At 48.5% G+C, this 16,260-nt stretch overlaps 1 protein-coding gene across 2 annotated transcripts in view; it reads right to left on the minus strand.

The window, feature by feature from the left end:
• Positions 1-326: 326 nt before the first annotated feature.
• Positions 327-16,260, minus strand: part of VWA5B1 (von Willebrand factor A domain containing 5B1) — a 117,191-nt gene continuing 101,257 nt past the window's right edge. Inside the window, exons 16-23 of one of the 2 annotated variants that reach the window (XR_016308865.1) lie at positions 14,157-14,468; positions 9,511-9,648; positions 9,117-9,245; positions 5,955-6,029; positions 5,278-5,347; positions 5,084-5,201; positions 1,176-4,750; positions 327-1,136 (exon numbers count right to left, since the gene is read on the minus strand). Coding sequence is in view for 1 of the 2 variants with exons in the window: in XM_089664560.1 (XP_089520686.1) it covers positions 4,031-4,750; positions 5,084-5,201; positions 5,278-5,347; positions 5,955-6,029; positions 9,117-9,245; positions 9,511-9,648; positions 14,157-14,468 (1,562 nt within the window). In the remaining variant the exon portion in view is untranslated. Of the gene's footprint in view, positions 4,751-5,083; positions 5,202-5,277; positions 5,348-5,954; positions 6,030-9,116; positions 9,246-9,510; positions 9,649-14,156; positions 14,469-16,260 lie in introns of both variants that reach the window. The other variant, XM_089664560.1, reaches the window with a different exon arrangement.

Below are 16,260 nucleotides of genomic sequence, written 5' to 3' on the forward strand. Positions count from 1 at the left end.
TTGGACATTGCTTAGATTAGAAGATCTTCTCAATCTCCTTGGAGACCGGATCTAAGAAGATGGTTATTAGAAGATGGAAATGTACATTTACAAGAGATGGCACCAGGGTGCACTATGGGAAGTCCGATCCATGGAGGCAGGAATTACAGGATCTGGTACTGATGGCTTGGTGCCAGATACCAGGGCATACCTTCAGAGGTCTAGTGAACGTCATGCCTCAAGTTCTTCTAGAAATATTGTCAGGCTTACTGAAAGTCCACAGGGACTGTGGCATTACGGAAGAAAAACTCACCAAAACCAAAGATGTGGAAAATAATCACACAAAGGCCAGAAAATTATATTTAATAATAGAATCTCAAACACGAGCCCATAACCCCATGCATAGACCAGTTCCCACATTCCTGCAAGTGATTTCCCAACCCGGATCCCCCAATACAGAACAAAATATACCACGCACCACGTAATGCTACAACGTGGCTGGTTACATTCTCACAGAGAAGACAGGCAGAGCTGGGCATGACTGGGGTACAGCCATCCCCCCCCCCACCCCACGCAGACTGAGCACCCTTCCGTTAATGTGAAGGAGATGCGAAAGGCTCATACGTCAGCACACACATACACACCAACAAGGCTGGAAGACCACCATATACACACGTAGATGACGCTACGTCACTAGAGACGGCAGAACGGACCACCATGAGCACAACGGGGCGGAGAACCATGCGAAGAGCACGTGCCAGCAGACCACTGAGAAATATAGAAGACTAGCAAAGAGAAATATGTCTGCTTAGAATGATCACTGCCTGGCCTACCCATCAAGAGGACAGTCTAGAACACCTTGTCCTGACCACTGACATCTAAACCTGGCGTGCTCCACCGCAAGGCCAGACTACCAAGAAAACAATCTTTTCCCATGCCTTAAGCTTCTAATCTGGCAATCCTTCCCTACCCACCCGTAGGGCTTGCTGACCTCTTAGTGTGGTCTTCTACCCACCCGTAGGGCTTGCTGACCTCTTAGTGTGGTCTTCTACCCACCTGTAGGGCTTGCTGACCTCTTAGTGTGGTCTTCTACCCACCTGTAGGGCTTGCTGACCTCTTAGTATGGTCTTCTACCCAACTGTAGGGCTTGCTGACCTCTTAGTGTGGTCTTCTACCCACCCGTACGGCTTGCTGACCTTAGTGTGGTCTTCTACCCACCCGTAGGGCTTGCTGACCTCTTAGTGTGGTCTTCTACCCACCCGTAGGGCTTGCTGACCTTAGTGTGGTCTTCTACCCACCTGTAGGGCTTGCTGACCTCTTAGTGTGGTCTTCTACCCACCTGTAGGGCTTGCTGACCTCTTAGTATGGTCTTCTACCCAACTGTAGGGCTTGCTGACCTCTTAGTGTGGTCTTCTACCCACCCGTACGGCTTGCTGACCTTAGTGTGGTCTTCTACCCACCCGTAGGGCTTGCTGACCTCTTAGTGTGGTCTTCTATCCACCCGTACGGCTTGCTGACCTTAGTGTGGTCTTCTACCCACCCGTAGGGCTTGCTGACCTCTTAGTGTGGTCTTCTACCCACCCGTAGGGCTTGCTGACCTTAGTGTGGTCTTCTACCCACCTGTAGGGCTTGCTGACTTCTTAGTGTGGTCTTCTACCCAACTGTAGGGCTTGCTGACCTCTTAGTGTGGTCTTATACCCACCCGTACGGCTTGCTGACCTTAGTGTGGTCTTCTACCCACCCGTAGGGCTTGCTGACCTCTTAGTGTGGTCTTCTACCCACCCGTAGGGCTTGCTGACCTTAGTGTGGTCTTCTACCCACCTGTAGGGCTTGCTGACTTCTTAGTGTGGTCTTCTACCCACCCGTAGGGCTTGCTGACCTTAGTGTGGTCTTCTACCCACCCGTAGGGCTTGCTGACCTCTTAGTTTAGTCTTCTACCCACCTTCCTGCCATTCTGACTGCTTTGTGATCAAGTTATCCTCATCAAAGGTGCCATAACCTGTTTCCTTTTGTGAAATTATAGCTTTGACCATGCTTCACTCCATGCAGTCTTGCCTTCATTGTTTGTAAAACACACATGATACTTTTGCCTATTGTCTTGGCAAGCTGGTCATGAAAGACCCAACTTCTTCTCTTTGAAAACACAACTTTGTTTTTCCAAGAGGCCAGTCAGTGGTCTTACAAATCTACTCCAGACAGGTAGGAAAACCTTACCGTATGATTCTTATATCAATTGCTTGCCATCCTACCTGTGTACTTGATGAATTATCAGGTCTTTTCTACTCAAAGCCTTCTAGGCCCATGTTGGTGGGCCTCTTGCTGAAACATTGTGTTCTCATTTGACAGGCCCCTCTTGCTAGAAGTCAACTGTGACATCCAAGAATGTCTTATCTGAGTACCCTTGTGGTCCTCCTGAGTGGTGGTGGCTATGCCCTGCCTTCTTAGAGGAAACCCTGGCCTTGTTCTGCACCAGAGGTCTTCAAACTGCTGGCCCGGGGGGGGGGGGGGCAGATGCAGCTTGCCTCTATTTGGCTCTTGGGACACTATTCCTCCAAATGACACCAATGGTGAGGCACCATTCCTCCCACTGACACTATTGATAGGGCACTATTCCTCCCACTAATACCAATGATGGGGCACTATTCCTCCTATTGACTCCAACCTTGGGGTGCTATTCCTCCCACTGACACCAATGATGGGGCACTATTCCTCCCACTGACACCAATGATGGGGTACTATTCCTCCCACTGACACCAATGATGGGACACTATTCCTCTATCTGACACCAATGATGGGGCGCTATTCCTCCCACTGACACCAATGATGGGGCACTATTCCTCCCACTGACACCAATGATGGGGCACTATTCCTCCCACTGACACCAATGATGGGACACTATTCCTCTATCTGACACCAATGATGGGGCGCTATTCCTCCCACTGACACCAATGATGGGGCACTATTCCTCCCACTGACACCAATGATGGGGCACTATTCCTCCCACTGACACCAATGATGGGACACTATTCCTCTATCTGACACCAATGATGGGGCACTATTCCTCGCACTGACACCAATGATGGGACACTATTCCTCTATCTGACACCAGTGATGGGGCACTATTCCACCCACTGATACCAATGATGGGGCACTATTCCTCCCACTGACACCAATGATGGGGCACTATTCCTCGCACTGACACCAATGATGAGTCACCATTCCTCGCACTGATACCAATGATGGGGCACTATTCCTCCCACTGACACCAATGATGGGGCACTATTCCTCCCATTGACACCAATGATGGGGCCGTTATTCCTCCCACAGACACTGTAGATGGGGCACTATTCCTCCCATTGATACCAACCGCGGGCACTATTCCTCCTGCTAAAACCAACAATGAGGCATTGTTTACTCCCACAACATTTTCTATTCACATTGGCCACAGTCTGGCCCCCCTAAAGCCTGAAGGACAATAAACTGGCCCTTTCTTTAAAAATTTTGAAGACCCCTGGTCTACACCAACACCACAGTCTTCATCTCATTCATGCCATCCTAGGCTCAAAAAAAGTAACGTGCCTGGGTTTTGAGTTTTCAAGGTCTAAACTGTAAATTCTATTTGTGACTATTTAATGGATCCTCATTTGTTTGCCTACACTGCACTTGGGAATAGAAAGAACATCCGAAGTATTTGAGAAGGAAACTCATCGCCTCCAATAATAGATGTATAATTTTGATGGCCCTTTCATAAGTTCTGCTTGGACCCCAGTTTTGCCCCCTTTGATCCTACTGCTCACTGGCCATTTTGGTATGAAGTACTTCAATCGGGCCCAGAAACCAGACCCCAATCCTACCTGGAAAGGCTCCCTAACTGCCTCTGGATCCTCGGGTGCTCCCCCTGCTGGCCGCACAACACATTCAGCGCCAACATGCAAAGACGTCACTTCAGACCAACCAACACTGAGTGAACAGATAAATGTCTTCACGGAACAGCCATACCACAACACACACTGTTTTTTTTTTATTTGTTCCACATCTCTCACTGCTTTTGCTACACACTGCTGGGATTGTAGCACAGGACATTGAACTGCAGGTTCTCGTCCCAGTGCCGGAGCAAGACAAAGAGCTGCTGAGCCGCGGATTTGACCGTGGCCAAGGTGCGTCCCTCTGGGATCTGCTGCTTACACAACCACCTGTCAGCTTTGGAGGCTAGAAGCTCCCACTCTGTGAAATAGGCTGCGGAGTTATTCTCCATCCAGGCCAGGGCCACGGCAGTAGCCCAGATCATGCTTTCTGGATGCGACTTGCGTTGCTCCTCTATGCTCTCCATCCACGACTGCACCTCGGTGCCGTCAGACTCTGACCCCAAACCGCTGTCTGTGTGGATAGAGGAGGTGTCCTGCACACTATCGGGAGAAGAGAACCGACGGATAGGGAGGACGGGGAGGGACAGTTCATTGTTCATCTTTGAAGAGCGAGAAGGGCTATCCAAGGCACTGCTTGATAAGTGCCGCGTTCTCGTTTGTTGGCCGACATCCTCTCCGAACCCGTTCACTGTGGCATGGAGGTCATCTTCCGGCGGCAGCAGCTGGCATGTGCCCGCAGGAGGGTTGGTGTCCTTTCGAGATGGAGAACCGTGAGACATCGGGCTTAGGGCAGCGCGGTGACTGCTGAAAGGGGACGTCCACTTGAGTTTGTCCATTGGGATATTTGCAGCATCAGCAAAGGCCTGGTTGAGCAGGAAGCCTCCACAAGCCAACTGCAGAGTGACCTATCGAAGAAATTACATTATTAGATATCATAGGTGCCAAGAAAAAAAATGACCTTCAATAGATCCTCGTAGGCTACTGTAGTGACTAAAAGAGAAGGGAACAAGGAGGGAGTCCTAATCAATTCCATGCTACAGATTAAAGGGAGTCTCAAAGCCTTCCTGAGATCTTGACCCTGAGGTTGGTGTAACTTTTTACAGGTAAAACAGCTGAAGCCGAGATAAACGTCTTCCTTGGCCCTCATGAGCACCCAGCTTTATGTTGGCCACTATGAAGTAATAGGCGGTAAATCAGTTGACAGTTTTACGTTGGTAGAACCTGCTTGTTCACCTTACCAGAGGTAAATAATCGATGTTCTTCTCGTTCTCACTCTCCTCGCTGCCTTTCCCTGGAGATTTGATCATAAATCCCTTTGCTGCGCGGGTCAGGAGACGGGTCTTGTTCAGAGACAGCCTATAAAGAGAGAGTAGATGAGGAATTTTCTTGGGGGGAGGGCGAGCTGTTGCTAAACACCGCCAAACCATCTTACCTGGCAGCAAAGAGACTTTCTATGGACCTCTGAGAATGGGAGGAGGAAACGGAAGGACTACGTGGGGCACCTACAGGAATGAAGAATGGAAAACACTCAGATCTCTGACCAATGAAGGAAATTCAGCAAGCTTTCCACTGTAGATCCAAATAAAGATGCTGGTGGCTCAATGTAGAATCCAACACAGGTGAAGCTTTATTGTTCCTAACAAGCAAAATGAAGCTGGGACCTTTTCAACTAATTCATTTCATGAATGGTGGGAGCTTCTCTACTGCTATAGCTACTGGTCTCTGAGCCTGACCCCTGACCATGACACAGCCCAAGGGGGGGTGAGCCAACATAAAGGGCACATCAAACAACTTTTTTTTTTCCTGAAGGCTTTTCACAGAGCTGGAAGACCTGCAACCTCTTGTTACATGACTCTGAGCAGCCTTTCTCTCTGAGAACCCTAGAGGGTGGTATACAACACTAAGACGCCTTTTCACACTCTCACATTCGGGCCCTTCAAAAAAAAAGAATAATTCCTGAGGTTTTTGGGATTTGGAAAACAGTTGGAGCAAAAAGATGAATGCTAGGATAAGAAAAATTACATACACCAGAAAAAGAGCCAAGAAAACAATTCAAAGGAATGTTTCGTGAAAACCCAAATGGAATTAATCTGAGATTTTAGGATGTACCTTGTGGAAAGCTGCATCGCTCCCATCCGGAGGAAATGGGCGTTGTGCAGGGCGAGGTCGCGGTCTCATCCACATCTATGGTGGAAGTAAAACAAATGAAGTTGGCTTTTTATTTCCTTTGGATCGAGTTAAAGATCAATAAACCAAAGAAAGAGAAAAGGTACCAATGGAGTACCCAAAACAGAAGTAGAACAAAGTCTATCACTCCATGCATGGTGAGATACATGGTACCATTGTTCTATACTGTACCCAGTAGGTGTCATGACTACTCAATCAGGTGTGTTGTCAGTTTTATCGAATTATTTCCCGTTGGAGGATTAGAGCCTAAATCAGGTTTTTATTGCCATCAATGTCCCTGATGTGGTTATTCCCCCCCCCCCCCCCACTACTTCCCACCAGGGACAATGACAAAAGACACATATTTAGTAGAGTGTGGGAAGGGTCAGATAATCATTTTTTCATGCTTTGCTTTCCCTTCCTGGTGACAACCAGTCCTACCATATGTTGTCCTAGTCTCATGGGGATAGGAAGTGAAGACAAATCTCCTCGATGGGGTCATTCTATCCAAAATGTGAAAAAAAAAAATGGCTACATATCAGAAATGGCCACCCACCAATGGTTTCACACTCTGGTCTATAATCCATATGATGGGACACGACACTTCTTCTCCCTTTCCTTCCCCCTCTGGTTTTAGGTGACCTGTCTCTGGGTTGGGGTGAATTTGTAAAGAAAGTAACACAAATTTGGAATTTCTGATGTTCGAGGAGGAGGGGCATTTTTGCGGTCTCTTTTTAAAATTGGAGTTTTCCAAAATGACCTATTTCCAGCTGAAGAACTACTACTTGGCCCTACATAGAAGAGGCCTCATACATAGGTCCTTCACACTTTCCTTTCCTGGTGACAACCAGTCCTACCATATTTTGTCCTAGTCTCATGGCAATAGGAAGTGAAGACAGATCTCCTCAATGGGGTCATTCTATCCAAAATGTGAGAAAAAAATGGCTACATAACAGTAATGGCCACCCACCAATGGTTTCACACTCTTGTCTATAATCCATATGATGGGAAACTTCTCCCTACGTAGAACAGGCCTCATACATAGGTCCTTCACACTTTCCTTTCCTGGTGACAACCAGTTCTACCATATGTTGTCCTAGTCTCATGGGGATAGGAAGTGAAGACAAATCTCCTCAATGGGGTCATTCTATCCAAAATGTGAAAAAAAAATGGCTACATATCAGAAATGGCCACCCACCAATGGTTTCACTGCTCCTATCCTCTGGAACTCACTGAAACCAATGGTTTCACACTCTATAATCCATATGATGGGACCCAACACTTCTTCTCCCTTTCCTTCCCCCTCTGGTTTTAGGTGACCTGTCTCTGGGTCGGGGTGAATTTGTAAAAAAATTACCAAAATTGGAATTTCTGATGTTACAGGAGGAGGGGCATTTTGAGGTCTCTTTTGAAAGTGGAGTTTTCCAAAATGACCTATTTCCAGCTGAAGAACTACTACTTGGCCCTACGTAGAACAGGCCTCATACATAGGTCCTGCACACTTTCCTTTCCTGGTGACAACCAGTCCTACCATATGTTGTCCTAGTCTCATGGGGATAGGAAGTGAAGACAAATCTCCTCAATGGGGTCATTCTATCCAAAATGTGAAAACAAAATGGCTACATAACAGTAATGGCCACCCACCAATGGTTTCACACTCTGGTCTATAATCCATATGATGGGACACAACACTTCTTCTCCCTTTCCTTCCCCCTCTGGTTTTAGGTGACCTGTCTCTGGGTCGGGGTGAATTTGTAAAAAAATTACCAAAATTGGAATTTCTGATGTTCCAGGAGGAGGGGCATCTTGAGGTCTCTTTTTAAAAGGTGGAGTTTTCCGAAATGACCTATTTCCAGCTGAAGAACTACTACTTGGCCCTACGTAGAAGACGCCTCGTTCATAGGTCCTTCACATCGTTCGAGACAATGTGTTCTGCTTTTCCGCGTTTGCGGTTTTTAGGGTTTTTTTTACCAAAAAAAATTATTTTAACAAGATTTCCTAAGGGACAGGTCCGTGTTTTCACCACGTTTTTTTTTGGAAAGGGTCGGGGACTTTTTTTAAATGCAAAAAAGTGCGTTTTTGATTCTATAGACTAATGGAAATGCTGCAGAAAAGCATGCGGTGCGTTTTTGCTGCCTTTTGCATTTTAAATCTGCCTAGCAACAAGAAAAATGTAAAAAAAAAGACAAAAAATAACCAAAACATGCAAAACGCTGCAAAAACGCAAAACACAATGCAGAAACAAGTCGAACGCAACCTGCATAGGTGTGAACAGGGGCGGACTGACCATTTGAGCACTGCCTGAGGGCCCAGGGTCAGTAGGGGGCCCCATACAATGCCCCTGGTACCTTTTATAGGCTCTTGTGGGTGTGTCTTGAGTGTGGGCAAGGACACAGGGGCCCCGTAATCCCCAATTGCCCGGGGGCCCCATGAGTTGTCAGTCCACCCCTGGGTGTGAACCTAGCCTTAGGCCAGCCATACGTGGGTCGATTTCCGAACGAATTTTAATCCGAAAATCGGACCTAAGAATAGTCGGTCGATTTTCGCTCTGTTAGTGGGGCAATGGCATCGGCCAATTTTCGTGGTTCCTGCCCTGTTTTGTTTATCGGGCATGCTGGAAAATTTGTGAAAAATGATCGATTTTCTACATCATTGGTGGCACCATCGGATTACAGAACGAACAAGGTTTTCGATCAAAAAAATCGTTTGGAATTTGATCCGTGTATGGCCTGCATATGTCCAATGAAAGGTCATGTTGTTACATTACTATGCTGTGTGTTTTCAGATGACACCTTCATGTGCTGTATCATGGAGAATCGTCTATATTCGATGTGTTGATACCGGAGGGCAGGGGCGGACTGACCATTCGAGCACTCGGCACTGCCGAGGGCCCAGGGTCTGTAGGGGGCCCCATGAGATGCCCCTGGTACCTTTCATTGGCTTTTTCATAGGCTTTTTTTGGGTATGGGCAAGGACACAGGGGCCCCATGATCTCCTATTGCCCGGGGGCCCTGTGAGTCGTCAGTCCGCCCCTGCCGGAGGGTACACTCAGCACTCTTCTACACTTTACAAAAATAGAACCTTTAAGCTGCAATAGCGCCTTACTGAAAAATCGTTCCTCCGTTGGTTCCGACACACATGTCGACTGGGAGCGCCCGAGGCCGATGGAGAATCCTCGTAGGCGGCGACTTCCGGAGCTCAGGCTCCTCTGGGAACCCTGCTTAAGTGCGGCACCTAGCAGGGAATGAGCGCATCCTCTTCAGTCAGGGGGGAGGGGCCTCCAGACAAGGACAGAGAGAGAGAGAGGACCAGACGAGAGACGGACAGTTAACAGGACAGAAGGACGGGCTGCAGGAGACGGTGGGGGGGGGGGGGGGGGCAGGAACTAAGACACAGGAGGAAGGCAAACATAGAACCCAGATAAAGGCAGACAAGTGCAGGCGACCACCAAGGCTGAGCGCACGGCCGCACCTCATTTCTTACAGTACTGCGCCACTACCTGTGTTGGCGTACTCCACAACGCTGGGCAGGTACGAGTTGCTGCTCAGGTCGACGGGGACGAAAGCCGTGTACTTGCTGATGACGTTGCAGGCTTTGCTGGCGTTGATGGCGTTCAGCTGGAATCTTCGCCCAATTCCTGTGAAAAAACAAATAAATGAGGTGTGGGGGCGGGGGTTAGGTCACTTGGTAGCATGATGTCATCACACGTGCTTTATGACAGCTGGCAGTATGATGTCATGCTATATTATGACGTCATCACGTGTGCTTTACGACAGCTGGCGGTATGATGTCATGCTATATTGTGACATCATCACGCTTGCTTTATGACAGCTGGCGGTATGAGGTTGTGCTATATCATGACGTCATCACGTGTGCTTTATGACAGCTGGCGGTATGAGGTTGTGCTATATCATGACGTCATCACGCGTGCTTTAGGACTGCTGGCGGTATGAGGTATGCTATATTATGACGTCATCACGTGTGCTTTATGACAGTCACCGGTATGATGTCATGCTATATTATGACGTCATCACACCTGCTTTATGACAGCTGGCAGTATGATGTCATGCTATATTATGACGTCATCACACGTGCTTTACGACAGCTGGCGGTATGATGTTGTGCTATATTGTGACGTCATCACGCTTGCTTTACGACAGCTGGCGGTATGATGTCGCGCTATATCATGACGTCATCACGCGTACTTTATGACAGTCACCGGTATGATGTCATGCTATATTATGACGTTATCACGCCTGCTTTACTCTGATGTCATGCTATATGTTATCACGCGTGCTGCTTTGTAATGTCGCATCATTGTACTGTAATGTCATCCTTTAGACTGTGTGGCGATTTCGCTCTGGATGATGATGTCATACTTTAGACTGTATGGCGATTTCGCTCTGCAGGATGATGTCATACTTTAGACTGTATGGCGATTTCGCTCTGCAGGATGATGTCATACTTTAGACTGTATGGCGATTTTGCTCTGGATGATGATGTCATACTTTAGACTGTATGGCTATTTCGCTCTAAAGGATGATGTCATACTTTAGACTGTATGGCGATTTCGCTCTGGATGATGATGTCATACTTTAGACTGTATGGCGATTTCGCTCTGGATGATGATGTCATACTTTAGACTGTATGGCGATTTCGCTCTGCAGGATGATGTCATACTTTAGACTGTATGGCGATTTTGCTCTGGATGATGATGTCATACTTTAGACTGTATGGCTATTTCGCTCTAAAGGATGATGTCATACTATAGACTGTATGGCGATTTTGCTCTGGATGATGATGTCATACTTTAGACTGTATGGCGATTTTGCTCTGGATGATGATGTCATACTTTAGACTGTATGGCGATTTTGCTCTGGATGATGATGTCATACTTTAGACTGTATGGCGATTTTTATCTAGATGATGATGTCATACTCCAGACTATACGGTGATGTCACATTAACAAATGATGACATACTTTGAACTGAAAATGATGTCACTCTGTATTGTGTGGCCCGTTCAGCAGACCAGAGAGGACAAGAAATGTTCACAATGGAAGCAGAAGGGGAATAGAAGATATCTGTCAGATATTTCCCGGGAACGCCCGGCCTCCCTCTCCGACCTCCCGCATAAAATGTCCTTTTCCCGTTATTGAGGATTCCAGAACAATCTCTCCTCGGCCAATTATCTGCTGCACGGCGGCGGGGAGATCGTGTTCACCTGTCAGCTCCTGTCTGTTCTCACGTCCTCTACGAATTCTTCATGCATGAATATCAGCGGGGATGTGTCCGAGGTGAGAGGAAGGAGGAAAGTTTTACTGAGATTTAAACTGCAGCCCTCTGGAATGTTCCCCCATACACCGCCAATCTGCGGCAGCCGGAAGATGTACAGAGCCAAGGCCTGGAAGGGAACATGTGACCTTCTCCCGAAAGCCATTAAAGGCGGACAGTCACCAGGCCAGGAAGCTCCATAAACATATCTAGCTCTGCTGGGGCGGAGAGAGGATCAGGGAGGAGGAGCTGAATGCTACCAGTGCCAGCTGATTGGACGGCACAGTAGAGGTCAGCAGCCGACTGTGTTTGCACACACCCCCAAGGAACCACCGACATGAAATCACCACCTGGGCCCCTTCTATCTCCAGTCTGTGATCATCCCTCCGTCCTGCAGCAGGCTGGCCATACTAACAGGATTCATGAAGACACAAAAAACTACAAATAAAAAAAATTATATATATATATATACATACAGTGAAGGAAATGCGTATTTGCTCCCCTGCTGATGCTGAATGTTCGCCCCTCACACAGAAATGATCGGTCTAACAATGGAATGTTCGCCCCTCACACAGAAATGATCGGTCTAACAATGGAATGTTCGCCCCTCACACAGAAACGATCGGTCTAACAATGGAATGTTTGCCCCTCACACAGAAACGATCGGTCTAACAATGGAATGTTCGCCCCTCACACAGAAACGATCGGTCTAACAATGGAATGTTCGCCCCTCACACAGAAATGATCGGTCTAACAATGGAATGTTGGGTGTAACACTGAGAGACAGAATACAACAACAAATTCAGCAGAAATGCGTCTAACAAATGATGACTGATCTGCATGTTCATGAGGGAAAGAAGGATTGGATCCCCTATCATTCAGCAGGATTTCTGGCTCCCAGGTGTCTTTCATACAGGTTACAAGCTGAGATTAGAAGCAGTCTCTTAAAGGGAGTGCTGCTAATCTCATTGTGTTACCTGTATAAAAGACACCTGTCCACAGGAGCCATCAAACCATCAGATTCCAAACTCTCCCCCATGGCAAAGACCAAAGAGCTGTCCAAGGAGGTCAGGGACAAGATGGTAGACCTACACAAGGCTGGACTGGGCTACCAAACTATGGCCAAGCAGCTTGGTGAGAAGGTGACAACAGTTGGTGCAATCATTCACAAATGGAAGAAACACAAAACAAGTGTCAGTCTCCCTAGGTCTGGTGCACCATGCAAGATCTCACCTCGTGGAGTGTCAATGATCATGAGAACAGTGAGGAATCATCCCAGAACTACACGTGAGGATCTTGTCAATGATCTCCAGGCAGCTGGGACCACAGTCACCAAGAAAACAATTGGTAACACACTACGCCGACAAGGACTGAAATCCTGCAGTGCCGCAAGGTCCCTCTGCTCAAGAAAGCCCATGTCCAGGCCGTCTGAAGTCTGCCACTGAACATCTGAATGATGCAGAGGAGGACTGGTGGGAAGTGTTGTGGTCAGAGGAGACCAAAATCCAGCTCTTTGGCATCAACTCAACTCACCGTGTTTGGAGGGGGAGGAATGCTGCCTATGACCCCAAGAACACCATCCCAACTGTGAAACATGGTGGTGGAAACATTCTGCTTTGGGGGTGTTTTTCTGCTAAGGGGACAGGACAACTGCACCGCATCAAAGGGACGATGGACAGGGCAATGCACCATCAAATCTTGGGTGAGAACCTTCTTCCCTCAGCCAGGGCATTGAAAATGGGTTGTGGATGGGTGTTCCAGCATGACAATGACCCAAAACACACGGCCAAGGCAACAAAGGATCGGCTCAAGAAGAAGCACATTAAGGTCCTGGAGTGGCCTAGCCAGTCTCCAGACCGTCATCCGAATGAAAATCTGTGGAGGAGCTGAAAGTTCGAGTTGTCAAACGTCAGCCACCAAACCTTAATGACTTGGAGAGGATCTGCCAAGAGGAGTGGGCCAAAATCCCTCCTGAGATGTGTGCAAACCTGGGGGCCAACTCCAGGAAACGTCTGACCTCTGTGATTGCCAACAAGGGATTGGCCACCAAGTACTAAGTCATGTTTTGTGAAGGGGATCAAATCCTTCTTTCCCTCATGAACATGCAGATCAGTCATCATTTGTTAGACGCATTTCTGCTGAATTTGTTGTTGTATTCTGTCTCTGTGTTACACCGAACATTCGATTGTTAGACCGATCATTTCTGTGTGAGGGGCGAACATTCCATTGTTAGACCGATCATTTCTGTGTGAGGGGCGAACATTCCATTGTTAGACCGATCATTTCTGTGTGAGGGGCGAACATTCAGCATCAGCAGGGGAGCAAATACGCATTTCCTTCACTGTATACGTGAAAGGGAATTGTAACTAAATCCTAAAGAGACAGCCAACAGATTGATTAGAGATCGAATAAATCCATTCCATTGTTTCCATTCCGTCCAACTCAATTCCATTCCTGGTCTCTCTACTTTTTCCAAATGCTGCAAAATGGCAGTAAAGTTGTAGGAACCCCCTCAATAATCGATATGTACCATGCTGGCCGATTAATACACAGTCCATGCTGCTGAATGCTAACTACAAGTGGGCATGCTTGGATCCGAAATGTCACAGTATATCGAGAGGGGGATGAATCTAAGCGTGGCGGGGCCACACAAACACAAGGGCCCCCGTGTCGCCATTCCTCAAGTGTTATCAAATGCTTTCATTGCCATCCCATAGAAGTCCCGGACTATGTATACAATCATTTTACCCGTATGCTCTTCAGTGACCAGACATGGGGCCCCATAGCAGTTGTAGGGTCTGCTCTGGCTTGTGGTTCCATTTTTGGATGGAGAAACCTGGAAAGCTTGGGTAGGATCTGACCATTTCATTACCGTGTTCGATCTCGCTCTCCCTCTCCGCCAGCTGCTCGAAATCTCGGATGATGGATTTGGCGGCCAGGTGGTGGAAGGTCTCGTTCCACAAGTCGCTCTCGTCGTCGTCTCGGTTTTCGCGCTCTCTGAAGAGCTCATGGACGTCGAAGGCGATCTCCCACTGGACTGGCTGGTTGCCCCTTAGGCCCCTGACCACAGCTTTGCAGGCGGACGGGGGGTGGGTGGCCGGGCTGCGGTTCCCAGGCACCAGGTCTTGGCTTATAGACTCGGAGGCCATTTCCGTCTCGAAGGTGAAGCAAGGGTGGTGGCAATCTGCGGAAGAAAACACATCGAGGGGACGAGCAATGCCTTAGTTTTCTATCACAAAATGAACGTTTAAATGGAAAACTCAAGAGGACGAGAATGAAGGGACCCTTGGAAAGGACTAGGAGTTCTATTTCAAGGAACGATTTAATGTATATAAAGATCAGGGGTGGACTGACCATTCAGGTGCTCGGGCACTGCCTGAGGGCCTGGGGTCAGTAGGGGGCCCCATGAGATGGCTCTGGTACCTTTTCATAGGCTTTTTTAGGTGTGGTTTGAGTGTTTGCGAGGACACAGGGGCCCTATGATCCCCTATTGCCTGAGGGCCCCATGAGATGCCCCTGGTACCTTTCATAGGCTTTTTGGGTGTGGTTTGAGTGTAGGCAAGGACACAGGGGCCCCATGATCCCCTATTGCCTGAGGGCCCCATGAGATGCCCCTCGTACCTTTCATAGGCTTTTCTGGGTGTGGTTCAAGTGTGGGTGAGGACGCTGTGGCCCCATGATCCCCTATTGCCTGAGGGCCCCATGAGATGCCCCTGGTACCTTTCATAGGCTTTTTTGGGTGTGGTTTGAGTGTGGGTGAGGACATTGTGGCCCCATGATCCCCTATTGCTTGAGGGCCCCATGAGATGCCCCTGGTACCTTTTACATAGGCTTTTTTGAGTGTGGACAAGGACACAGTGGCCCCATGATCCCCTATTGCCTGAGGGCCCCATGAGATGCCCCTGGTACCTTTCATAGGCTTTTTTGGGTGTGGTTTGAGTGTGGTTTGAGTGTGGGTGAGGACATTGTGGCCCCATGATCCCCTATTGCCTGAGGGCCCCATGAGATGCCCCTGGTACCTTTTACATAGGCTTTTTTGAGTGTGGACAAGGACACAGTGGCCCCATGATCCCCTATTGCCTGAGGGCCCCATGAGATGCCCCAGGTACCTTTCATTGGCTTTTTTGAGTGTGGGCGAGGATACAGTGGCCCCATGATCCCCTATTGCCTGGGGGCCCCATAAGTTGCCAGTCCGCCCCTGATAATGACATTATTACGATGGTAACTAACTGAAGTGTATCTTCATATGACAACCTGAGTCTCGGCCAATCCAATTTTATCGCTCAGTGTTGTCAGCCTAACATGTTTCAGGCACTGGAGGCTATGGGGTGAATGAACTGAAGGGAGAACACAAGGAGGACCCACCCACATTCGCCCCGGCTGGCTGGATGGTTTACAAACTGGTCCCACCATCTTGTGTGTCCCTATCTGATTCATGAACATCGTTTTCCTGCAGGAGAGCACCGGGCTTGTGTCACAAGATGCGTCCAGGCGGCTTTCCCCCCGCAACCGAGCGCTTTCCCCCCGCAACCGAGCGCTTTCCCCCCGCGACCGAGCGCTTTCCCCCGTGACCGAGCACTATCCCCCCGCGACCGAGCGCTTTCCCCCGTGACCGAGCACTATCCCCCCGCGACCGAGCGCTTTCCCCCGTGACCGAGCACTATCCCCCCGCGACCAAGCGCTTTCCCCCCGTGACCGAGCGCCTCATTCATAATAATGTCTGGTAAATAATTCATGGCGCCACCTCCATGGGAATTCTTCGTGCTCTGCGGTCGACTTCACCGAGAGCAAATACAGACGCAGCTTCAATTACACTGTCAGCGGCGGCCTCCACTTTGGAAACTCACCATCATGTGAGGAGGATCGTGCCAAAAAGACGCATAAAAAAACAACTTCATTGTAGATCGCCAACTGGTCTCAGAGTAATTTGTGTCTTATTCAGAAATAAAAAATGAAAGTTTGGGTCTAAGCGTGGA

The sequence above is a fragment of the Staurois parvus genome, unplaced genomic scaffold (genome assembly GCF_062004578.1).
Source record: "Staurois parvus isolate SC_StPar_1 unplaced genomic scaffold, SC_StPar_1.0 ptg001945l, whole genome shotgun sequence".
NCBI classification, from domain to species: Eukaryota; Metazoa; Chordata; class Amphibia; order Anura; family Ranidae; genus Staurois; species Staurois parvus.